The sequence below is a fragment of the Pyxicephalus adspersus genome, chromosome 5, assembly GCF_032062135.1.
Source record: "Pyxicephalus adspersus chromosome 5, UCB_Pads_2.0, whole genome shotgun sequence".
Classification (NCBI taxonomy): Eukaryota; Metazoa; Chordata; class Amphibia; order Anura; family Pyxicephalidae; genus Pyxicephalus; species Pyxicephalus adspersus.
The window spans coordinates 140826346-140852216 of NC_092862.1; the positions used below are offsets into that span (position 1 = coordinate 140826346).

General features: G+C 40.5%; 1 protein-coding gene across 1 annotated transcript in view; it reads right to left on the bottom strand.

The window, feature by feature from the left end:
• VWDE (von Willebrand factor D and EGF domains) overlaps positions 1-25871 on the bottom strand; it is a 42284-nt gene that overhangs the window by 14604 nt on the left and 1809 nt on the right. Inside the window, exons 2-17 of the mRNA XM_072413425.1 lie at positions 24167-24398; positions 23293-23346; positions 21959-22209; positions 20361-20450; positions 19029-19173; positions 16051-16265; positions 15852-15925; positions 13606-13879; positions 10618-10826; positions 7156-8090; positions 6113-6249; positions 5590-5745; positions 4433-4537; positions 3924-4038; positions 2756-3006; positions 239-458 (exon numbers count right to left, since the gene is read on the bottom strand). Of these exons, the coding sequence (XP_072269526.1) occupies positions 239-458; positions 2756-3006; positions 3924-4038; positions 4433-4537; positions 5590-5745; positions 6113-6249; positions 7156-8090; positions 10618-10826; positions 13606-13879; positions 15852-15925; positions 16051-16265; positions 19029-19173; positions 20361-20450; positions 21959-22209; positions 23293-23346; positions 24167-24398 (3463 nt within the window). The remainder of the gene's footprint in view (positions 1-238; positions 459-2755; positions 3007-3923; positions 4039-4432; positions 4538-5589; positions 5746-6112; positions 6250-7155; positions 8091-10617; positions 10827-13605; positions 13880-15851; positions 15926-16050; positions 16266-19028; positions 19174-20360; positions 20451-21958; positions 22210-23292; positions 23347-24166; positions 24399-25871) is intronic.

The window sequence follows — 25871 nt, forward strand, 5'->3', positions numbered from 1 at the left end:
CAAACTTCTGGTAGTCACTGTTGATGTTCTTCAACTACTTTATTGCTGGTGGCCATCATGATATTAGCACATGTGATGGTCCAGAAGCCAAGGGTTGATTGGATAATAATAAAGTATATATGCAGCCAACTAATAGTAAAATATCAATATATATTACATATTAATGTTAATATCAAACATATATTTCAATAAACTATTACCCCTTGTTGTGTTGTACCTCTGCCGATCCCTTACCTACCTTTCAGACCCTGAGGACATTCACAGTAGTAGCCATTCACTTGATCTATGCATCTTCCTGTGTTGCATGGATTGGATTGGCACTCATTGGTGTCAGTTTCACAGTTCTCTCCCTCAAATCCTGGTGTGCAGACACATAAATATTCCCCTTTTCCCGGAGGGAAGTTAATATTTGCCACACACGATCCATTGTTCTTGCAGCCACAGGCTTTTACCAGAATCTAGGAAAATCATCAAATAATCAACAAAATAGGTATAGTTAGATTTTTTATAGAATTTACAGTGGACACAGTCTCAAAAAGATAAGATTTGCTTTCTTATTGTGAACACATAGAAATGTTTTTTTATGTGCTTATACAGTACCCCCATACCACCATACAATATCACTATATCTGCAGTGTAAGATCGAAGGCTCGGCTATCTTTGACCACTAGTCTCAGCATGTGGTATCAGATTTTGTGGGGTCACTATTGTGCTTGTCACTGTTCTCTTTGTTGGAGAGGAAGCTGCACTGATAAATGTACAGTGCAAGGATCTCCCTGTTTTTTCCATTCTGTATATACATTTTTATTACACTTTTCCTCTTGCTTCCTTAATATATCCACCACTATTCATAAGGGGTGCAGCTTTAACACGAAGCAGCAAAACCCTTGAGTTGTTGCCCTCTGGATAGAGTGTAGAACAAGGCATGATAAGTCGTTACTAGGAAATCACCAGCTGCAGGGAGAACACAGGCAATACTTATAACTATATTTAAATACCAATTAGTAACTATTTCCTTGTTCTCAGTTCCCCTTTTTCTGGAACAGCTTTCAACAGTAAATGTCCAAAATATGTCAGACCTCTACAAGGAGACCACTGCCTCCATATAGAGAGCAAGAATCCTTCTCCGCATGACACTGGTATATATACCCAGGCCAGGATGGGGCCAACTGTGAGACTTTGGACACTTTTTGTAATGATGCACTTGGAAGGTTTTTGGCTAATTTGAACTAAAAATGAATTGAGCAGAACTAAATTCAATGTATGAGGTTAAGATTTTTTCAAAATATTTGCACATTATGACACTTGGCACAGTACTCCTCTCCGGCGGTGTGATCCCTATTCTCTCTGACATCACTGCTGCTTCAGCCTTCATGCAGTCTTTTTCCACATTTGGAGCCCTCAGCCTCTTGATTGACCAATGATGGTGGTGGACAAAGCAGGAGAGGGTGACTTCTTTCCGGCACAAGGTAACTTCTAGGCAGAGTGGAATATTTATAATGGAGAAGACCAAGGCTGGATTTTCGTTGTCCTTGGCAAAAAGGCTGTAAAGCTGTCCCTGGACTGTTGCATCCCTCACTGGGCATCCTGTTGGAGCTAATGACCACTGACGTTTCCTATGGGAAAGAATGCATAGGGTGCCTCTCACTCACCCAGTCCTCCCCTCTCCATAGAATGAACAGCCATGTCTGTGGAAATGATCCCTACCTAACTTTCCCACTGACTACAAGTCTTAATAGATATTTGTACTGCACTTTTTGGCCATAGTTCCGCTTTCATGCAATCTCTAATGTCTCCAGAATCAGAAAGTGATAGGACATTTAGGAGAAAATAAGGTTGAAAATGGAGGACATCCAGATGGCTGAACCTCATCCACACCACACTGATGGAAATCATCTCCCATGCAGCCCCTGCAAGAAGCAGGCAGGATATATTTTATCCGAGGGTGCAGATATCATCAGACACTCTTCTGTAGTCACCAGATCTTTGATGTTTAGGGGCCCTCGGGGATGAAGATTTTCCAGGGAAATACACAAAGTAAATCACCACCTCAAGGGCTTCAAAGGCATTCTATCTCTGTGATCTATGTGACATTAAAATGAATGGAGGAGCCATTTCCAAACAGTCAGTGTTTGTGTATGTGATTTAGAATCACTTCTGATAAGAACCCCAAGCAGGGACTATATTAGTTCAATGAAATTCCATTGCAATCCAGGAATTACTGACATTGCATTGACTTTCATTGAATTTGTTATATTGATTCCTTAATCTCTAACAGCCAAATTGTTATTGAGTTGGAAATCAGGGTGCTAAGAAATACTTAGCTGCCGGTGCTAGCCATATGAGGACAGGCAGATGACAATTGTCACACCTCGGAAATGCTGTTGGTCCATTTTTTCTTTAAAATATACTCCCCCGTCCCTATTTTTATAATATTTTAAAATATGCTGATCTCCTGCAACTCCTCTGACTTCCAGTCTATATCCACCCAACAGCAGCTGTGTGCCATTGCCAAGGGTAAAATTTTCTATTGTTAGCAGTCACAGTTAGAGTGGTGCCATAATCTGTTTCAATGATAAACAGAGTAGAGTATCATAGCCACTTTGTAACTGCCTGCCAACCATCTGCGTGAACAAACCCTTACATCCCCCTGGTGTAAATTATTCAACACAACTTGCATTGACCAAACCAACTTGCATGAATTTCCATAATGTAGTCTTTTGTCAATGGTGAAACATTATACAGAAAACCTCACCTCCACCATTCCTGTAGTCTTTGCATTGCAATCATCGGAGACGGAGAACACAATCTTCTCTGTGACTTGTGACATGACCTTCCAGACCAAGAGTCCTGCCGGAGACAGAGAGGCCCCCTCTGGTCCAGAGTCCAGCATGAACAAGATGGCGGAGCCCTCTGGGTCTGACCCCATAAACTGGTACACAAAGTTTTCACTATAAAAAGTCTGTAGTTTTTCAGGTAGTGAATGAAGCACTGGAGGTTGATTGTCTGCAAGAGATTAATGAGTTATCATGGCTCTTATGAAGTTATTTTTAGAGGTAAGGTTGCAGTGGTGAGCCAATATCATAGTTTTATTGGTATTATAATTGATGGGTATGATACCATGCACATTACTGGTAGTTAGCAAATAGCCGTGGTTAATCAAACCTTCTCTTTCCCATTCACATAATTCCCAGCACACCTAATTCATTAGCTCTCATTAAATTCACGGCAGTGTCATGTGTGTGTGCCACCTATGGTGGTCCGCTTGCTAATGCAGTCCATTCTAGAATGCCCGAACCTCTTCCTTGAAACCTGGAACCTAGCAGTGCAGAGATCCTGCTACAGGTGTGCAGTAATGAATGCAACAATAGCCCCGAGAGTCAGGACAGGTAGGTTTTGGAGATGTTGCATAGATGAAATTGACAGGACCTGGAAATGTTCTGAATATGGGGGGTATATGAGAGGGCAGAATCAAAGGTGACGCCAAGACAATGTGCCTGAGGGGAGGGCCGAATAACAGTTAACAGTTGTTAACAGTTGTTAACAGTTAGATATATGTCAGGGGAAGATTTGGAATTTGAGGGGGGGATGATGATGAGTTCTGTTTTATCCAGGCTGAGTTTCAGGAATCGGTCAGACATCCATGATGAGATGGCTGACAGGCAGCATGAGACCTTATCCAGGACTGAGGGAGACAGGTCAGGGGTGGACAGATAGATTTGAGTGTCATCCGCATACAGATGGTACTGTAAGCCAAAGGAGGCTTTGAGACAGAGAAAAGAGAAGCGGTCCAAGAACTGACCCTTGGGGAACACCAACATGGAAAAGAGTGGGCGAGGAGGAGTTACCATTGAAAGAAACTTAAAGCTTCCCAGAGCTCCTTCTCTATAAATTGCATTCATAGACAATACTGGGGATCTTACTTTCAGCGACTGACCACGTTAACTTGGAGATCCCCGGCTTGCAGAGTAGACATGGACTGCTGGGGTTTGTGTCACCTTCAGCGTAGCAGAGTCCATCTATGTTACAGGTCTTCTCCTGGAAAACAATGAGAGTATTGTTCAGGAAACATTACTGGGCTAAAATTCATTTATTATCTGTTCCGTCTCCACCCGCTGGCATGTCCAAAGCTACGCCTTGTCCAGAACATATTAATCTGGGAATGATGATGTCAATATCTGGATTCACTAAGTGTTACAGTATCAGTATCTGGGGAATGATGTCACACGTTCTGACATTCTGCTCCAGACAATAACTAGGAGAGATGTGTCCATGTCTATGTCCAAGCTAAACCAAGGTCCATGACAATGGAGCTACATTATATAGCTAATTGTTTTTTTTCATACATGTTGCACTCTTGTGAGATACTGAGAAACAGTTGTAACATTCCCTCCTCTATCCATGAGGGAACGAGGTAAGATGAACAACATACCTTTAGCTTACAAAGCCCATCAGACACAGGATCGCAGGTCTGGCAGGCTCCATCAAACAGAGTCATTGATTTAAAATTACTGAAGACCTCTCCATCATTGGAGACCTGCACATAAAGAAGTAGAATGTAAATTGCTTCACAATCACACATAATATTCCACAAGGTTATTGCAAAGAGATTTTCTTCAAACAACAGCAAGAAGCTGAAACATAATATTAGCAGCAAGCTGCATTTCCATAAGTTTAGAATCAAAGTAGTTTTTGCTGGCAAAGCCATTACATATAATCCAGAAAAAACTAAATTTAGTTTTTCGAGAGTTGGGAGGGCTGCCAGTATACAAATGGAATGTCATCTAGCCACAACATTTTGTTTCCATTTTGAATAAACTTGTTAGATATTAGAAACCCCTAAGTTTTTTTGTTGCTCAGATAAATTGATGTGAAGGTCAGCTAATCAAAAAAACCTTCCGCAAATTCCATTTGTAATGACTCAACTTGTCTCTTTTTTCTCACAATATGCAGATGTTAACATCCCAAAATTTCTAATTGGCCCTTCTGTTACCTGACCTTACCTTGTCTGCCACCTGCCCCGACCTGTTAAACTAACTCTCCTTGAGCCATTGCTACACTGAAGTCATCTGATCCCTGTCACCCCCTGGTGGGAAGAGCCTGGGGGCCATGACCGAGTGACCACTTGCCGCAAAATAGTCTGGTGACCACTAGGGTTACCGGCCCATCACTCCTTGTAGTGTGTCCTAATAAAGACCAAGCGATCACTTAGATTGTATGCCTAGGGTAATGCCCGGGGTAGGCAACCCATAACAATGGACCTCAATGGCCATGTATCATTCCTATGCCTTGTATTGCATTTGTACTCCTGCTGTTGCTTATTTTCTTTTTCCTTTTTATCTGTGCTGTTAGTATTAGGCTCTCACTCCTGGGGTCACAGACAATTTACCAAACTCCATGTCTGGTGGTTTTCAATAAGGCTTTCCAAAATGGTATTTCAATTGTTTTGTAATTTCTTGATTGAGTTGTTTTTTGATTTTTGTCACTGGGATAGGAATCAAGAAAGAAATTTCAGAAAAATCTGACCTCTATCCATAACTAAAAAACAAATATTTGGCTATATATCGTTAAACTCGTCAAACTCAATACCTTGACTCTCCATCTTGCAATCGGTTTGTCATCCACCGGTTCCATTCCGTCAGTTTGACCAGCATCTACTGGAATTTGACAGTCAATGGCTCTGGAATTCCTAAAGGTAGCATCCATGAGAACTGGCTCAAGAAGAATCCATTTTCCACCACTATACTGGGAGTATGGGAAGAATGTATAAGTGTAAAAAAAGGTTTAGTTACATATTCATATAAAGTGAATATAGGTTCAGGCAAGTTTCTTACAAAGAGTGTGAGATAAGTTAGTTGTGAATGACTGAGAACTAACATTAGGTATTCTGCTGCTGAAACTTTTCCTAAATTGTATCAGGAACTATGTATCTGATTTATTAAAGCTCTCCAAACCTGGAGAAGATTCACTTATATTGGTGAACCTGGGTAATCCAGCAAACTTGGAATGGATTTCCTAAAAATTGTGTGTGTGTGCTTGTATGGTTTACTATACATTGTACATCCCATCTCATTCTACAATCAGCACAAAACATAAAACAGAAGCTACATACCTGTTGTTTGGTAAATTCACATTTAAGGCTGTCTGATTCTTTAAATCCCATTCCAAAGACTCGTACCGAGGTGCAGTCATATCTTCGAACATCACAGAGTCCAGAATTTTCTAGCTCAGAGATTTCAGGACCCTGGTCTTTACAAAGAAAGAAGAAAAGAAGAGAACATATTAGTTACAGTTCTACCCTGCTAGTATCCACTTTTAAGTTGTCCATTTGAAGGATGGACCTTGGCTATAGTATTGTGCTATACATCATATCAGCCTAGACTAAGAAATCCGATGGCTTTTTAATAATCAAAAAAGGCGGAAGGTGTTAGGAGATGCTTATCGGGATTTATTCTGTTCAGTGATGTCACTTGCAGCAGCAAGAACAAGGAAATAGGAGCATCCCCTGCTTCTCTTTAGCTGTGCAGCCTGAGATGTATTTTCTCAGCATCCCCAGCACATTCTCTGAGGCTGTGCATATCTGAAGGGGATTTTAGGAGCAGATTAGTCCCTGACTCAGTCCTGCCCTGCCATTGTCTCCTAGGATTTTATAGCCTTTCTGATCACATCTACCAGTACCTGTTGTAGCATTAGGCTGGGTTGATCTCCTGCTGGTGTAGTCTTTATTAGATTTAATGTTGCTGACTTTGCCAGTTTTTGGCCCTGCGAGTGTATTCTGGATGGACTGACCATGTGTCTTTGGATACCTTGTGTACATCCATACACCCATGTATGACCACTGGCTCAGTATTCTGGACTTGTCCCTCCTGGAGTCTTAGTTCTCCATTATTTGTGGGCTCCTGGTACTCTGTCAGTCCTTCCCCAGACTCCATCCCTTGCGCACTTGGGGCAACCATGTGCTGGGAGGTGCAACTAGCCTCCAGAGGTTGAGCGGGGGCTTGCTATAGATAGATTGGGGGACTGGCATCTGCTGAGAACTGGTGCTGGACTTCCTGAAGAGATTTATTATACTGTTATTGTATAATGTGATGCAGACTGGACAGTCGCTAAAAAGGTCATTTTATGTACATATTTACAATGAAAGCAACAACTTACCAGACAAAATGCTACAGTCATAGGAACTATAACCATCGAAGCATGCACAGCCCCATTCCATACACTGCCCATTGCCACTGCACAGGTTCGGACATTTCAGGGCTAGAATAATGGGGTCAATGGGTATCTTGGAGTGTTTTATTTGATCATGACCTAGTTCCAAAAGTTTCCTTTCACACTCATTTTCCAGTAGGGCCTCCCCAGCTTCTACCCAACCAAGGTCATCTTTCAGCATGATATCCATGATGCACATATCCACCACATCCATAAGACGCTTCTCCAGAAACCCAACACAGAGTCTTCCAATGCTCGCATTAAAGACGGCCTCTTGGCAAACAGCTGAAGCGTATGAATGAGTAAGACCTGAAGGAGTTGGCCAAGAAGGATGAAATTCTTGGTGTGAATCACTGGAGTGATCTTCAGGGAAGAAGTAGCTGAATCCTTCCAAGTCAGTTTGGCTGAGGCTTTGATATGGAAATGTTTGCAGATACTCATAGTAATTCTGACGTTTTGTTCGGTTTAAAACATGCGCTTTATGATCCTGATTCTTGTTACTTCCATAAGATTGAGAAGATTTTCTGGAAATCACAATCTTTTTGGGCTCAATATTAGGTTCTTTGGAGCCACTTGAATTCTTGTGAAGGTTCTCTTCAGTAGGTGGTGCGTCATCTGGCAAAGAACGCTTGCTTAGGTCTCGTCCTGAATCAGTGTAGGTGTACTCATTGGTAACATCAAGTGCTGGAATTAGGGCAGGGAACCTCACATCCTCATTACCACTGCAGACAGGAGAATCTTGGGGTGAGTTGCTGAAAAGCATGTTCATGGAATGATGCATCAGGGTTGTCTCTGGCATGCAGCTACAAAAATTTGTTTTTTTGTTGATGGGTGGGGTGAACTCTGGTATCTTGTCAAAGAAACTTTCTCCAGCAGGAATCCTGATGGGAAAATGTAAAAATAGTACAATTAATATTAACAAAAAATTAAGTAAAATGTGGGTTTTGCTTGAAAATGGATAATTTTTGTATGGAACTGATACATCAATCACATTGTAGGGTCTTAAAAATTCAATTCATTTTCATTAACTATAGTTTACAGGGATCTATACAGGAGGCCAAATCTAATCTAATATAAGGGTAACCTTGTGATTTACTGCAAGGTCTGCTGTAACATAAGGTCTTACTGACATTTATAGATGCAGTCACTTTGGAGCAAATCAACCTCAATGTTCAAATGGAAAACCATAAGTATTTCAAGTCATTCTCTTGGCAGCTCAGCTTAGCATTGACTTAGCAGTTTGTGTTAACCAGGTTGGGATATAATTACTTTGAAGTGGAGCTAAACCTAAAGTAAAATTTGAGCAGGCAGGTTCTTTATTGCCGGAGGGATATGTTATTGCCATTCTTCAATATTGTCATTATTATTGTCATTCTCCAATATTATAAATGTATTTCAAAATTTGTTAACCAGGCCCCCTTTCTCCGGCATATTCACCCATTTTCAATCCAGGTTCAAGATCTTTGACCATCTTGATTGGCCAGGCTGGAATGACAATTCCCCTGCATGCATACAGAGGTTCATTCATTCCTAGCAGTTGTCTATGCCTTGGTTGTGTAGATCAGTGTACACTTTAAAGAAGATTGTAAACAAGTAAGGTTGTTTTATTGCACAAGAAACATTGCCTATCCATTGCCTGCACACAATGTTTTATTATTAGTTCTTCTTTAAGGTACGTTGAGGGTACTGTGGGCTTTATTATGTGATTGGTGTTAAGACCGAAACTTCTATCTAGAATTTAACATACCGTGTTTCCCCGATGATAAGGCAGGGCCATCAAATAAGACAGCCCCCCCTTTTCATGTTAAAATGAAAAAAAACCCCCCCCCCCCCCGCAAATAAGCCACCCAAAAAAAATAATTAAAACATACTCACCCGATACCCGGATCCTGCGTGTGTCTGGCTGCAGCAGCGTCTCTCCTCTCCTCTGCCAGCATCGTGTTTTCTCCTGTCTTGTAAAGCAAAGCGAAAGAAGCCGGCACAGCGCCACCTGCTGTTCCCCTGTCCTAACTGCCGTGCAATAGAAAAAAAGCACAGCGTGATCAGAAGAGGAATTTGAATGACAGAGTGATCAGAAGGAGAGTTTGAATGACACAAGATGATCAGAAAGGGAATTTGAATTGCACATGAGTGATCAGAAGGGGACAATGATTGGCACAGATTGATCAGAAGTGGACATGAATGGCTGTAGTCTTCTTCATGGGTAAATAAGGCATCCCCCTGAAAATAAGCCCTAGAGCATATTTTGGCCTTCAAAAAAAAATAAGACAGTGTCTTATCATCGGGGAAACAGGGTATATCTGGTGCTGGAAGGCATGCAAGTTGACATTTTTAGGAAGCCACTGACTCTGCTCTTCTTTAGAGGTTATAGTGGGTATCAGTGATGAACGGAGCCAACAATGGGCCCTTGTGCAGAACTGGCTGTTGGCTGAGGAGGGTCCAGGGCTCTCCTGAGGCTGCACACTTTGCACCTCCCTATGTCCCCCTTTGTTGGGAATACCAACCTGATTCTCGGATGTGCAAAGTTAGAGGTTCTTGGAAAAGAATAGGTAAGCCGTGTCTATGTGATATTCAGGGCTATGCTGTGTTAATACTTTAACTAATGCTGATGAAAATGAGTTTGCATGTATCTAGAGATGTTTTTCAGACATTTTCTGTGTTTATGTAAATGATGGAGCTGCTATAGTAATGGTAATATGGTGTAATGAAATAAATGCTCCACCCTGCAAACTATTATCATTTTCATCAATAAGAATCATTGAAGGGATATTTATCATTTTACTATCTTGCACCACTGAGTATAAAACGGATGTCAGCAGATATTGGATAGAAAATTAATTGCAACACTTGCTTGTACTACTGCTCAATGAGATACAAGGCCATTCAGCCATTTACCAACTTAATAAAATGTGGCTTTGATGGTCAATATTCAACTCATTATTGCAGTCAAAATCCTTTCTTGTGTGTCCTAGTCTTTAGTAGATGTCTGTTTTTATTAATTATTATAATATTAATAAATCAAATGTTTAATTTAAATAAAATGGTGCATGGTATATGCTTAGCATATGTGTAGATGTATACATGAGCACATGAAGCCCAACTCAAGAAATTAAATTACTTTACACATTATACAAAATTCATTTTCATAGAATTAACATTACTTTTTATAGAATGTGTTTAATTGGGTCAAATAAATCTGTGCAGCCCAATGAGCACAAGGGTTCGTCCACAGAGCCCAGTTCCCTTCATATTTCAAGAATGCCCAAACTTTTAAAGCGGGGAATCTAACATTCCCTGGTCGGAACTAATTACTAGCATTGAAACACATGGATCTGGAAGATTCCTACCACAGAATGTTTGAGTGAATGTCTGATTCCCTGTTTTTTATATAGTGTGTATTTCTCTTACTTCCAATGGTTAATGAAATACAAGTGGCTGTGTGATGTCTCCTCCAGCTGAACCCCTTTCCTATCATGGAAATCATTGTTAAGGTTCCCATCAAATGTCCCGCATAGTCCCAGCGTGTTCTTGAAGTCCGAGCTCGGAGCTCTGAGTGTCAAACTCATCCCCCATTCACTCACATCAGCTCGGACGAAAGCTCCAGAAGAGAAGGAGATCTGGAGAAAATAAAAAAAGCAAACCAACAGTTATAGAGGAAGACACAGAAACAATGAAATCTTCATGGGTATTGATAATAGAGTAATAGTTTACCTCAAATCTTAACACTGAATTGCTTTCTGGAGAAGAACTACAGAAACAAAATACACTAAAATCGAATGATGAAACCACCAAATGACTTAGGAACTGCTAATTAAATAGGAAGGAAGGAACTGTACATCTGGGTCATGTTTCCGTTGGTACCCCTGAATATGGTCTCCAGTAATTTTGATCATGATGTCATATTCAGGAATTTTTTCAAAAATGGTAACTTTGTGAATTGACAAAAAATTTAAAATTAACAATTTTGTTGCAAGAAACATATTTGAGAAAATTGCCTGCCATATCTTTTGGGCAGAAGTTTGGACAAAGAGGGTTTGGGCGCTGTTGCCCTCTACTTTGAGGATGGAGATGATAAAGCTCCCCATACTTGGTAGAGAAATCCTTTGCTGCTATACAGCACATAACTCCAGGAATTTCTCAGAAGTTTTTACATGCAGCATTACAGTGTACAGATTGCTCGTAATCTGCACCGTTACTAATCCACTAACTATCCTTGACCGCCCATCAGACATTTAACGCAGTGCAAACAGATGTAACATTTCAAAATGTCTTGTCCATGCACCTGGATGGAAACTGTATATCTGTGTCCCCTCTCTGTTATAAACTTGTAGCGGTATTATAATATTGGCAGTGAATAATACACAATGAGTCGATACAGTCCAAAAAGTGGATTTGGGATATAGCAAAAAAAGAAAACTGAAACAAAAGTGTCTGATTCTTGTCTGTACTCCAATGCCTTTGCTAACACAGATTTTTGCAATGTAGGGCTCTCTATCAGGGGTGTAACTACAAATTATGGGACATCCAGATAAAAAATAGACCTTTGTATTGATCCCTTCGCCCCCATAGTGACCCCATGGACGTCATTTAAAAAGTGCAACCACCATGATTTTCTTTTCCCTATTTAGAGTGGCCTAGTGGTGGTGGAATGTTATGTATATTGCTGCCCCAGAGTCAGGTCCCATTTTTCCCACTTCATTTCCGATGCTTCTTTCATTTGATGACATGTGTCATGCATGAAGGCTCGGAATTTTGTGACAGTGGGTGGCTGCAAAGAAGAGGGGGATAAGACACTGGGGGGGTAATCTACATTCATTCTACCACTGCACTACTCCGCATGGGTGGTGATATGGGGGGACCGGAGGAGCAAATGCGTCTACGTGAGCGCCAGCCTGCTGTCAGAAGTTAGGGCCAAGAAGTCAGGGTCTCCCTCCAGCCTTCCTGCTGGCACAGGGGCTGATCCATTATCAGATAGGCCTGTAGTCCCTATCAGCTGAAAGTGGGTTAAGCAAGAAGGGAATTGGACAACAGGGGAAAAAATCTACATTTATTTCACCACTGCAATGCTCTGCATGGGTGGAAGGGAGATGGGAGGAGCAGCTGTATCCAAGTGAGAATCAGCCTGCTGTCAGAAGTTAGGGCCAAGAAGTCATGGTCTCCCTCCAACCTCCATGCTGTTACAGGGGCTGTGGTCCCTATCAGATGAGCACCAGCCCGTGGTCAGAGTTTAGCGCTAAGAATTCAGGGTCCCCCTTTAGCCTCCACAAGGAAGAGAAGGACCCAACCCCAGGGGGAGTAATATACATTTATTCCACCACTGCACTATTCCGCATGGGTGGGAGATGGGATGAGTATCTTTGTCCAGGTCAGCACCAGCCTGCTGTCAGAAGTTAGCACTAAAAAGTCTCTTCCAACCTCCCTGCAGTGACAGGGGCTGCTCCCCTATCAGAAAGTCTTGTGGTCCCCATCAGGTGACAGTGGGTGGCTACAAGGAATAGGAGGACCCGACACCGGGGGAGGTCATTTACATTTATTCCACCACTGCCATACTCCGCATGGGTGGGAAGAAGAGTAAGGATTTCTTGTGTCCCAGAAACGTATGCTTGAGTATGACAAGGCTTGCTTGGGCTTGTAGTTACATAGCAGCTGCTCCACCACAAGTTACAAACAACTGTAAGACAATCCATAAGACTGCTAAGCTTGTTCAAAAAGTCAATGAAAACTGCAGCAATACAAGATACCAATCTGAAATACTATGATAACAATCTGATTGGTTGCTCCTTGCATTCTGTTCTATAAGCTTGTACTGTTCAGGACTTTATAGCTGTGGCCCCTCTTGAAGAGCCTCCAGCAAGTGCACTGTGACATCCTGAACACATCTGTTTTCTGGCAACAACATTTCAACTTTCCCACAGGCAAAAGAATTAACCCCTTCGAAGGGGGGACATCATGAATCACATTTCAAAGTCTTGCTATCCCCCCTAGCCAAGGGTGATAAATCACTTTAGTATTCTATATCTGAGGATATGTATGTATTAAAAAGGACAGAAGAAAATGTTATTCTGTGCAGAACATGAGGGAGAAGATATTAAAGACATTTGCTATTTCCTATATTACTTATATAAGCACTTTGGTGATACAATATATAGATTTGCTCTCTTGAAAGAGTTGATTATATGGCAAAGGATTTGTATTTCTGTTTGTCTAATAGGGTGAAGTCCAATACTTGGGGTTTAGAGATGGCCTTTAAATTAAAGAGTAAAAAACTGCTTAATGCATAATTTCTTTAGGGTGGCCCATTCTCCATAAATTTAATCATGGCAGCAGAGTTGTTGAGAATGTTGAAAACAATAAATGCATTTTAATTTTTCAAAGCTGTACCAGTATGACACCCACCGTGATCTTTCTTCCAAGATAAGACTCTGTAATCCGAAAATTTGTCCCTGTTGAATCCTGACTCTTCACGGAGAGATGCGGTTGGGATTCATGTAGCTGCCCGCTACACATATCAAAGGTAATAATGTCTCCCCCTTCCTTGGCTACAAAACCGCAATTACAGGACGCTGGGTGGTCAACACTCCCGCAATCCCACTGCCGCACGTGAACTTCGAAGTCACGGGAGGAGCTCTTATACAGGACAAAGGTTCCAGTGTTAAAGTTGTCATAATACCTGCAAAACGATACATTTTCATAAATAAAAATTTATTTTTTAAACACTTGTGTGTATAGATAGATACGTATTACATATAGTTCAATATATATTTATATGTGTGTGTGTATGTGTTTGTCATAAAACCTGGAACAATCATTTTAGTGCATCACAATTTCATACTAAACATATAAAGATCTAAAAGATAAGTGGTCACATCTGTACAAATATTACTGATTTAGAGTTCTAGACCAAAGAATTGGTTTCAAACCTCTAAGAAACCCCTAAACACAAATACTAACCTTGACCTTAATCAAAGTCCCAACCCTTCATATGATCACAACAACTAGAACTAATACTAAAGATAAATCAATTTTTCAAACTCAAATTTTACCCCTAGACGTGATATTAGTTTTAAGGGGTCAACCCAAAAGATTTTTCTGTTTTATTTTTGGTAACTGTTGGACCAGTGGGGGACACAGATAACAGTGGGCCCATGTGCAAAATTGACTAATGGGGTCCCCAAATCAAACCTTTACCCATTTTTATCTCTCTCCTCGTTTTTGCCATTCTTTTCTCTCCCTCTGTATCTTTCTACCCCCGTTTTTTCCTCTTCTGTTCCCCCTCGAGAACCCCCCCACCCCCCCCACACACACTCACACATTCCAAACTTTATCTTTATCTCTATCTTCTCTTTTTTGCCATTCCTCTTTTTTTCTCACTTTTTATACCTTCCCTCTATCTCTCCCTATTTTTTCTTTCTTCCACCTCTCTGACAAACTTTATCTTTATCTCTACTTCTCTCTTTTTTTGGCATTTTTTTTCTCCCTTTGTTTTTCCACTGCACTGTCTTTGCCTGCAAGCCTGCCGTGGGGGTGGGCTTGTATGTAGTGTCGGTGTTCGAATTCGGACAAAAATGTCTGTTCGAATTCAGATAGATCCGACCCAAACAAAAACGAGATTCGACTGCAAAAATGTGGCTAAAAAAATGTAAAATTATGTGTTAAAAAAATTCCCCGGGGATCGGAGTTCATCTGCAGTTTAGTTCCCACGGTCACATGACTCAGGGAACTTTGTGGTCACAGCTGTGACTGCAGGCGATCCCCAGGCACTAGAGGTTGAAGTTTCCCCATTCATCACATCCAGTGCCCTGTGCTCTTGGATAGAGAAACTCTATCCAAGAACACATACAACTAGTAAAGGGCTGCAAGAGCAATCTAATAGTCCCTAAAAATAACCCGAATTCTCCCACCATTGACTTCAATAGTGCTTCAAATTCGGCATTCGATCATCTAACAATATCTCACTATTCGATCCAATAGCTGTCGAATCGAATAGTGAGATATTTCACCAACACTATTTGCAGGCATGGACTGTGGGACTGTTGAAGGAACCCCTGCTGGCTGGGGACTGTATAGGGGTTCTTGTGTAGCTACTGGTGATTGGTGAGATCTTATGGTGACATCATCCATATGGGCAGAAGAGGGGGATCAGGCAAATACATTTTTTAGGTGCCTTTTTGCATGATCCCATATTACATAATTTGGTAAAAAAGGGAAGAGTTTTAGATCCCCTTTAACCCTAAATGAAGATTATTTTCTCCTGAAAACCCATGCCCAGTGAGTTAGGCTTCGTTCATGCATGCAATATTTGAAAATTATAAGAAATTGACATAGAGTGGTTGAATGATGAGTTTTAGATGTCAATCAGTATAGATTTTAACCAAACAATTTTCCACCCTCCATTCAATGCAGGACAGATAAACAGCTTTCCATGAGGTTATCCATAGTTACTAGGAAAACCCTGCAGGTGCGGATAACAATGCCACCCTACAACCACATATATCTGCACTGGAACATTCATATGAACAAAGCATTACGTAGATAATGTGAACCAAAAATGTCATGCATAAAATTCATTCTTCATTTGTGATTGTGATTTTGTGTGTGCAAAAATTTTGTTAAACCCTTAAAGTTTTTGTATATTTTCTGACCTGCCATCAAAGGTGATAATATGGGGATCGGTGAACGAGTAGCAGTAAGCCGAGGGAACGTCCTTTACTGTAATCTAAGCAAACAGTTCATTACAAAATATTGATAATTTTTTATGTAACACAACACAAAGAGCAATAATGAATATTATTAATACATATCAATATATATAAATCCCACTATACATTCTATTTGTAGCACCTGTATCACATCCGGTACGTAACCACTCCACAGAAAGTTGGTGCTCTCTATAGGACTTGATGAAATACTGGTCACTTTGTTCCCATCCTCTGCAAAGTCTATGATTGCTGTGTAATAGAAGACGGTCTGACCGCACGTTCCATTCTGGCAGGGCGATGGCAGGAGGTCCACTTCGCAGGAGGAAAGGGCCAGATCTGAGTCATGTTTTTCTTCAGCTGTTCAAAACAAACCATGTTTCCAAGATCATTATGGCTGCATTGCCAGAAAGAAAGTGGGTCACGGTCAGAAAATCGTATCCAAGATAAACAAATATGAGGTCAGCCTGAAAGATCTGAAAATTTGTCCAACCCAGGTTCAGATGTTTAGCTTTCTGCTGGAAATTTTTTTTAAAGCCATTCTAAAAGGTTTATATGTTTTAACTGGATTAAAAGTTTACCATATCTGAAACAATCAAATGAGTTTTTTCTTGTTCAAAGGGAATCTGTCAAGGAGGCTAATTTGTTCAGGGTAATAATATTGACCAATCATTGGGTTGCGTGATAGAACTTCAGTGCTCCTGTTGCTGATCTCTGTTCTCCTTTTAGACTATAGATTAGTTCACATTTTATAGTTACATAGTTGTCAGGTTGAAAAAGACATAAATCCATCAAGTTCAACCACTAGGGACATAAACATATCCCAGATAAAATCCTATGGACATAGGTGATCCAGAAGAAGGCAAAACAACCCTTATAAAGCCCTCATTCAATTTGCTTCAACAGGGGAAAAATTCCTTCCTGATTCCATGAGGCAATCGGATGTTCCCTGGATCAATAGTCTCTGTTATCGTTCTTTAAAACTTTTTTCCCCAGTTATATTCTGTGCTTCTAAAAAATCATCAAACTTTTGCTTAAAACAATGTATAGAACTTCCTGAAACTACTTCCTGAGGGAGCCGATTCCACATATTACAGACCTTACAGTGAAGAATCCCTTCCTTATCCGGAGATTAAACTTCTTCTACTCCAGATGCAAAAATCCCCCTTGTGCTTTGTAATGATCAAAAAAAGTGAAAAATTGAGAAGCGAGTTCTTTATATGGACCATTATTTTATTTCATTCTTTCTTAAAATATACATTTAAGTATGGAAAATACTTGCTTCGTTGCTGCAATACATGCACATTTCCCCATATTCTCTGGATTTCAAGAAATGATCCTTCTGGAAATCGTATGGGTTCATAACTCTCTGTAAAAAGCTGGCATCTGTTGCAAGGAAATGCCAAGCAAAGCTGTCCGTTCAGCCTGAATACTTCCCTAATGGACGACAGAAGTTTACCTATCCCACATTCAACTGTCCTCGAAGGGGTGAATCCTGAGTCAAGGCAATGGTGGCAGATCCAAAGCAATGGTGGGAGGGCACATGGCCTATACCACTGTCATAAGAAGGCACTTGGGCTGAGCTTTTTAGGATGAGGGATCTTTTGAAGGCAACATTTGATCTGAGTGGTCCAATAGACAAAAACTGCCATTCAATGCCCCCTTTTATACATGAAGTGGAAAAACCATGTAAGTGGTCGTTACATGGGTGCATAGCAAACCGCTACTGTGGGCCCAGGAGTGGTAACCCAAACTGGTTCTTCCAAAAGCAAACATGCGTCTAAGTTACTTTCTGGAACTGTACTGCGTTCCACCACAACCATGTTCACAAAATGGTTATCAGCTACTTCCATATAGCTTGAATGGGATCAGTGGGGACTGTGGTTGAACCTGGACCAGAATGCTGAGGTTTACTGCATGTCTGAAATAGCCCCTTACTTAACCATTTCTTGTCATGACTTTCATTGACCCAATACCAGCACTGATAAAAGGAACTGCAGCAATGCCCTCGGGTGTATTTATTTTTCAGCATTGCATGATAATCTCATTGTCAGTACAAACAATCAGAATCTTTCCTCCAGCTCTCTTATCCTGACCCCCAGCATGTCTAAACAGTATGGAGCTCACAAGAGATGATTTAAAGGAGCTCACATAATTCCATTGTTAGTCACCTCGGGCTATAACAACTATTTCCTTCTCCTAAATTTCTCTCAATTCTGAAGAACAACGCTTTTGTTTAACTGGTCTCCAACTGATATGAATTGCAATGACTGTGCCTCGGGGTTACCTTGACCTGTTACAGAAGACCTAATCTACTGGATGCCATCAAACTGTGCAAACCATAAAAATGATAAATATGCAAAAAATCAGCACAAAATCTTTCCTTTTTATAGCAAAAGGCAAAGACAGGGTAAAGTAAAGGATGTTGTAAAGTAATCATTACACAAATGGAATTGTTTATGTTCGTAGCTTAATTTGACTAGGAGAAGAAGTTGGGTTATCTTGGACCCTTCTTTGGTTGGTTGCAGCTTTTTAGTACCAATAAGGTCCCTTTCTTCCTTTTTGATATTTATTCTGGATTGCTTTGGGATGTGGGACCTTAGGCACTATGTTCTAACAATATAAAGGTGAAATACCAATAGAAATATTGAGAATTGGATTCAGATAGAAATATATTGGTGGAATTTGGGGATCAACTCGAATATTTATAGATGTACATGGAAGTAGCTCCAATCACTCCTTATATACTCTAAAGAAGTGTTTCTCAACTATGGTTCCTCCAGGGGTTGCAAGGGGTTCCTTGAGCATTTTGCACCTCTCAGGTCAGTATAAGTGACCCCAATGATCTTTTTGGCTATCTATAGGGGTGACATTCTTCCCAATGGCCAGCAATGTAAGAGGAATTCTTCCCACTGACCACCTCACTAGTTATACTGTGAGCTGTGGATATAAATATTATAGCAGGGGTTTCCTGTTCTAAAAGCACTGTTCTAGACTAATCCAGTTCAGAAATTTCATTTTACATCAAAAGAGCTTTTCCCTTCATTTTTCCTGGTCAGCATTCTCTCTCAGGTGCTCCTTATTGTTACTGTTTTGTATGAGTGTGATCCTCATATTCTGTACCTTGATTGGCTGTGCGTAGTTTCAGTGTCACCCTGCAGTCATTCTGTATCTGGCTCATCTCTGGACAGGTGATGGGGATTGTGCTCTCCACTGTCATCTTGTATTGCCGTCCATCTTCTGCAATGCTCAGAGCTTCAGGCTGCAACTGTAAGGCACAAAATAAAACCATATTAATTATTAAAAATATTTTACAGTGTTTATAAAGTGCCAACATATTACACAGAACCTTACATTAAATAGGGGTTGCAAGTGACAAAAGAGCTTACAATCTAAGAAGAGGGGAGGAGTATCACACAAAAGGAGGGGATATGGAATGTTGGGTAAATAGTGAGGGTTTTAAGAGACAGAAGAGGCTGGGTAGGTGAGTTGGAAAAGATGGGTTTTAAGTCATCTTTTAAATGTAGAAAAAAAGTAGGAGCAAGCGGATTAGGATGAGGAAGACCATTCCAGAGAGTCGGGGCAGCTCTAGAAAAGTTTTGGAGCCATGCGTGTGATGAGGTTATGAGTGAGGAAGTCATTAGTAGGTCATTGGAGGATCAGAGAGAGTGGCTAGGGGGTATTGTTCCAACAGGTCAGAAAGTTCAGTGAGACAAAAACTGTGGAGGGATTTGAAGGCAAAACACAGGAGCTTGGATTCGAAGCTACGGTGAAATGGAAGCCAATGAAGAGAACTACAAAGAGAGGCAGCAGAAGAGGAGTGTTATGCCACTAGGTATGCTTCAGAGAAGCTCAAAATCCAATGTTCCTTCTACAGTAATAGTCTAAGGCCAAATTTCAGGAAAAAGACATTTATCCTACTAGTTTTTAGCATGTCAAAGAAAATTAGCAATGCTCAGAGAAAACCCATGCAAACATAGAGACAACCTGCAAATTCCATATAGATATCGTGCTCCTACTTTCTGCACACCTAAAAAAGCCCTAAAACCCATCTTACCAAATTCTCCTACCCTCTCTACTTACCCACCATTCCATATCCCCCCTCCTACTTTCCCCACCCCTTAGATTGTAAGCTCTTCAGGGCAGGGTCCTCTCCTCCTCCTGTATCACTGTCTGTATCTGTCTGTCATTTGCAAACCCTTTTTAATGTACAGCGCTGCGTAATATGTAAGTGCTTTAAAAATACACTTTAGTAATAATAAAGATAAACATTCTAGACATAAAGTCTAGCCATGAAAAATTCTCTAGTCCATCTTGTAGCTAAAGTTCATATTTGGTCAATATTCTTTAAGGAGGAAAAGAATTTTAGTGTTATAGTTTTTCAAGAACAAAGAGCGTTCGGGAATTCATGTCATCCAGTAAAAATAAGCCATAAAAGATGATTTTACAGTTTACCTTAATACCGGCAAAAAATTCCTGGCTCTCCAGAAGAAGACCGTGAACATCTGGTTGTTCTAAGTAGAAGCTGGAAACGCTGCAATATATCTGGGGGATGAAGTACAGAACACAGTCATCAGTGCTCCAACACATATCATTACATGGTGTGAGAACACAACAAATAAAACGGCTGCACTTTGTTGTTTGGATTAGTGAAGAGTCAGTAATAAGATCTTTTAATGATGTGTCTGCTTTAAACTAAACAAATGATATACACAAAAATGACTGACATACTGTTTTTTAGGTGCTGCTGGCTGGCCTTCACTTCCCCATTAAGGAGAATATCTATACTCAAACTAAATCGTACCCTGACATAAAAGACATTGGTAACTACTGACAGGCAACTGCACTCAGGTTCCTTTCCTTAAGGCAGGCATGTCCGAAGTCCTGGGGGCCAATTGCGGCCCGTGTTCAGATTTCCCCTGGGCTGCAGCCTCTGTCATAAAATCAATATTATGAGGCCTGCCAGCACTGTTGACCACAGTTTAAAATACACGAGTACAAAAATATATATTATACATCATTAGAGTTGATCAACCGCCTTGCATATATCTGCCCACTACTTGGCGGGCATAATTGGCAAGACAGGAGTCCCCATGTGTGCAGAGGAAATCCCCTATGCCATTATAGTGGGTGTGTGCTGGGCGGGAGCCACACGGACCACGCTCACTCTGATTCCAAGAACTCTGCACGGAGCCTGTACTGACACCGGACTCCGTGCACAGGATATCCCTCGTGTCACCCTGGTGGGCGTGTGCTGTGCAGGACCCACGCAGACCACGCCCACACTAACACATTTTCACCTCACCAAATCTGGCCCACTTTGCAAAAATGTTGAACACCCCTGCCTTAAGGGCTTGGCACTTTTCCAAAACCATTGCAGGAAACGTTCAAATAGATTCCAATGGGAGCCCCTTGGCATGGCATGCTGCATTTTAATTGGCTGGTGGTTGTTAGGTACTCCCCATGAAAGGTACCACCCAGAAGCTACTGTAGGACAGGCAGGGTTTAAGATTCAACAGTTTTAATCATTTAGCACTTCCATATATCTGTTGTGTATTTTCAAGGCCAGTTTTTCCTAACCAGAGTTTGGTGTAACCAAAGGGTTCCTTGAACAATGAGCAATTTTTCCCCCTCAGGGGAGTTTAAGTGACACCAATGATATTTTTGGCTATCTGTAATGGTGACATTCTTCCCAATGGTCAGCAATGTAAGAGGAATTCTTCTTATTAACTACCACAATAATAGCAGAGTTAATAATAGTTAGCAGTGGATAAAGAAATTATAGAAGGGGTTCCCTGAAGACCTGGAAGTTTTTTCAAGAGTTCCCCCATGTTATAAAGGTTTAGAAACACTGATCTAGATGAATCCAGTTCAGAAGTTTATTACACCAAAAGAGCTTTTTCCCTTCGTTCTTCCTGATCAACACATAGATACCAAAATATCGTTTTAAGGGAAATCCCTTGTGCATGCCATCAATCACCAACCCTGTAAAACTTAACACAAGACACATGTGCCTTCATAGGATATAATATGTTATATATTCATTATCCTACCCGATCGCCAAGTCTGACATTGATGCCATCCAGTTCGATAGTAGAGAATGACTGCACAACGGCCTCCTGCCTCAGCTCCTCTTTCACCCCATTAGTGGACAGCCTGGACCACCGAATGAAGAAGCCCAGGGAGCTGTTTGTAGTGGGTGAATCAAAGAAGCATTTCAGATTGATTGTAGAGCCCACCATCTCCACCACAATTTCCGGGGTACTTGGTGACTCTGGCAGTAAGCCATGTGAACTTGATTTACCTGATGATAAAAAAAAACGTAATAATATTGGATTTTATTCTACATTCCACAATTAAAAAAAACAATAAAAAGTGAAGTCAAAGTCAAAGTCAAAAATTAAAAAAAGGATTAGCATTTACAATGAAACTTTAAAGGTTTTTCCATAATATATTAGTGTGCATCAATGTTAAATCTAAATATGAATGAAAGTTAAAGGACAAAGAGTGGGCTATATGGCATACAAGTGAGGTTAACTTCTACCAAAAAAATGTTATAGGTAACAAAAATTCTTAATCAATAAATCAAGTAAAATTTTAAGAGTTTTGAAATTTGGCCGTGTTAGTATACATATACAGTAGTGCTAAATTATGATATAGACTATATAGCATGTTTCGATATTATAGATATATCCAGTAGGTAATCACTCTCATCTAAGTGATTACCGATGTGTTTTGCCTAAATAGGCTTTCTCAGGGGTAGCAATGACATGCAATATAAAATGTCACAGGTAAGGGTGGAACAAAACTCCCAAATCCAATACTGTACATCTAAATATATATAGACATATGCACAATAATGTGATGTGGAAGTTCAAGTTTAAATGTTAGATAGCTAGTTAGATAACAATGGGGAGGAAACCATAGATACATTGGGCTTTATTTATAAAAGGTCTCCAAGGCTGCAGAGGATACATTTTCATCAGTGGATTGGATCTGGTCATGGAATGATCCTGGAATGGATCTAGTCTAGGATTGAAAACAATTCCTTAGCAAATATCTTTTAATTAATCCAATCCAGGTTTGCTGGATCACCCAGGTTCACTGATGAAAGTGTATCATTTTTAGCCTTAGAGAGCTTTAATCAATCAGGCCCATTGAAACTTTTGGGAGGGAGCTATAGATACATTGATGCAATGGGGGGGGGCTTTAGATAAATTGATACAATGGGGAGGGAGCTATAGATAAATTGAGTTGTTACTGCATTGGAGCAGCTGAGGACTGATTGACCACATAGCTACTGCTATAAAACAATCACCTGTCTGAATCCATAATGCAGTAGTAGTACCGGCAGCATAGCAGTATGTATTGAAAATGAAATACTCACTCGTGCAGACACCATTGACTTCCATCTCTCCATCTTTACACTTTGACTGAGACTCTGAAACATAAATGTCATATCAGTCCAGTAATAATATTCTTCACTCACTTCACTGCAATATTAAGGGTCATTGATAAGGTGGTTTGTTAAAGGAGGCATTAGCATTACATGCACAATCATTTATGCCTAGCAAGCAAACTAAAAAAACTAAAAAGGGTTCCTATTAGGCTAATTTTGGATTCCTTCCAGCACTTTGATTACCCGATGAGAACAATGCTGGGCTGGGCTGTGAATAATGGAGATGCCCATGAAAAGCATACCCATGAGCAAATAATTAGAAATGATATATGCTGCACCTTGTCACTAGCACCAACATAGGGGCATGGTAGCCAGGGCTTGCAGAAAATGGGCTGCCATTTGACCCCAAAAAGCAAATGGTATCTAGTGGTGGTGATGTGATTGGAGGTAAGTATTGCAGCCAGTGATTGTTATTTTGCTAAATCATATCCTGACATGTTTAGGTATTTTAACAGATGATAAATCCTCAACCAAACACCAAGTTCTGCCCACCTGCAGCCGCCGTTACTAAGCCAAGTTATATTGACACAAAACATGATAGATTTTCCCAAGGATTTCGCTATTGCAGGCTTCATAAAATCTCAAGTTCCAAAAATGAAAATAACCAATAGCAGCCTCTAAAAGAAAACTTTAAAAGCTTTAAAGTGCAGGAAAGCATGTTCTACCTTCAACACAGCCATCTGTACTGTTGGGTGTAAAGAGGACCTGTACTGTGAATGCTGTGTGTACATAAAATCCAAGAAAGGGCAATGGGCAAAAAAACAATCACCAGCAAGTTACAAATATTGCAGCTTCTGCTTACCCACAGCACAGTAGCCCATGCATCCTTGAGTCGGCTGCAACAAATACACAAAAAAGTCGCCACAGTTTCTAACAGTCACAGGGATCCGGAACAGACAACAGTCCTTGGTACTGCTAAAGAAGAACTGCCAGGTGGCACAGGCCGTAAGCTGACGCACTTCCCCGGTTGAAGGGAGGGACTCTGATTCCCGCAGGGACAACCACACAGGAGCCTGGGTACCACAATGGTTCATCTGTTGGAAGGAACACAATATAGAAAGATCATATGCGTATTGGTAAAGGGTATTGAGAACTTCAATTTGCATCAAGAGAACAATTGGCCTTAAACAAGAAAAAATAGTACTTCCATGGATAGAAAATGTAGCGCTAAACTCATGGCTTACAGCCTAGATAAAAATATAGCCTCTGGTTATTAATTGCATTGTGAGTGTTTGACAATTATTACAGACTTCTATTCTGATCTTATCAATAAAATTAGGAATTAATGAATTCTTTCTGCACAACCACCAACTCCTACCTATATACCAGACTTCATGGATGGTTGGACTTGTGGGTACATGGCGGCTGAACACCAGCCAAATAATGATCAGTCATCTCCTAATGTAGCCTAACTTATAAGTAATGAGAGCAATCACTGTCACTCATATTAATATTACAAGCATATAGAATGCCATTGATCAGTGTTGTGCTGTAATATGATGGTAAGGTGCACATGGGGTGCATATCAGCGCATGTGCTGTACATTGTGTTCATGTATTTATTTTTGCATGGAAAAAAGCACTAGTGGAAACGAGTCCCAAACCCTTTATGAACAAATTGAATATTATTAATAAATAAAAATGAATAAAATTAAACTAGGATTGAAAAAAATGTAAAACAGTAAAAAAAATTAGAAATCAAAAATAGAAGGAAAATAAATATAACAGAATTAGGATTAATTAAAAAATCTGGTCCAATCAGGGAATGTGTAGGGGAACATAGAGGACCCCGGGAAAAGAGGAGAACCATATATATAGCGAATAGGATCACCTAGGGCAGGTTCAGAGATCCTTCAGGATCAAGCTGCTTTGGTATGCATAGGGATAGAGCGGCCGTCGGGAAAATTTAATTGTGTCGTGTCCACCTAGGCAGTGGTTCCGTGGCATGAGGAAACGTAAACACACTGAAACCAGTGTTGACATAGCCATAATAAGTTACAATATATATATATATATATATATATATATATATATGTTAATGCAATGTATGGGCACATTGCAAGCTTTGATTAGAATTAATCTTCAGGGTGTAAAATTGGGGCCCATTCGAAGCCAAGCCTACAGTACATGTAACCTATAATAATAATAACTATAGTAATCACTACATCAGACGGGTACTTTTCCAGACACAACTCATTATTCACATTTTCAGAGTAGCTCTATATTCACTGACATTTACTGAGCACAGTAATAAGCAGTGACTGCAGAACACATGGATCCTATTATTTCCTGCACTTTTCACACCGGGAGGTGTAGAAGGTCTCCTGCCAGAGGTGCAAGAACTGCTTGTAGGGTTAATACTTACTATACCCAGCTGACATTTTACATGATTGATGAATTTTCATTTTCCTATAGACCAGGCAATTTATCACACCAGGCAGTGTCCATTCAAACCATAGGCCCTGTGCGCGCACATGGTAATATTAAAAGGACGAGATACCACCGATG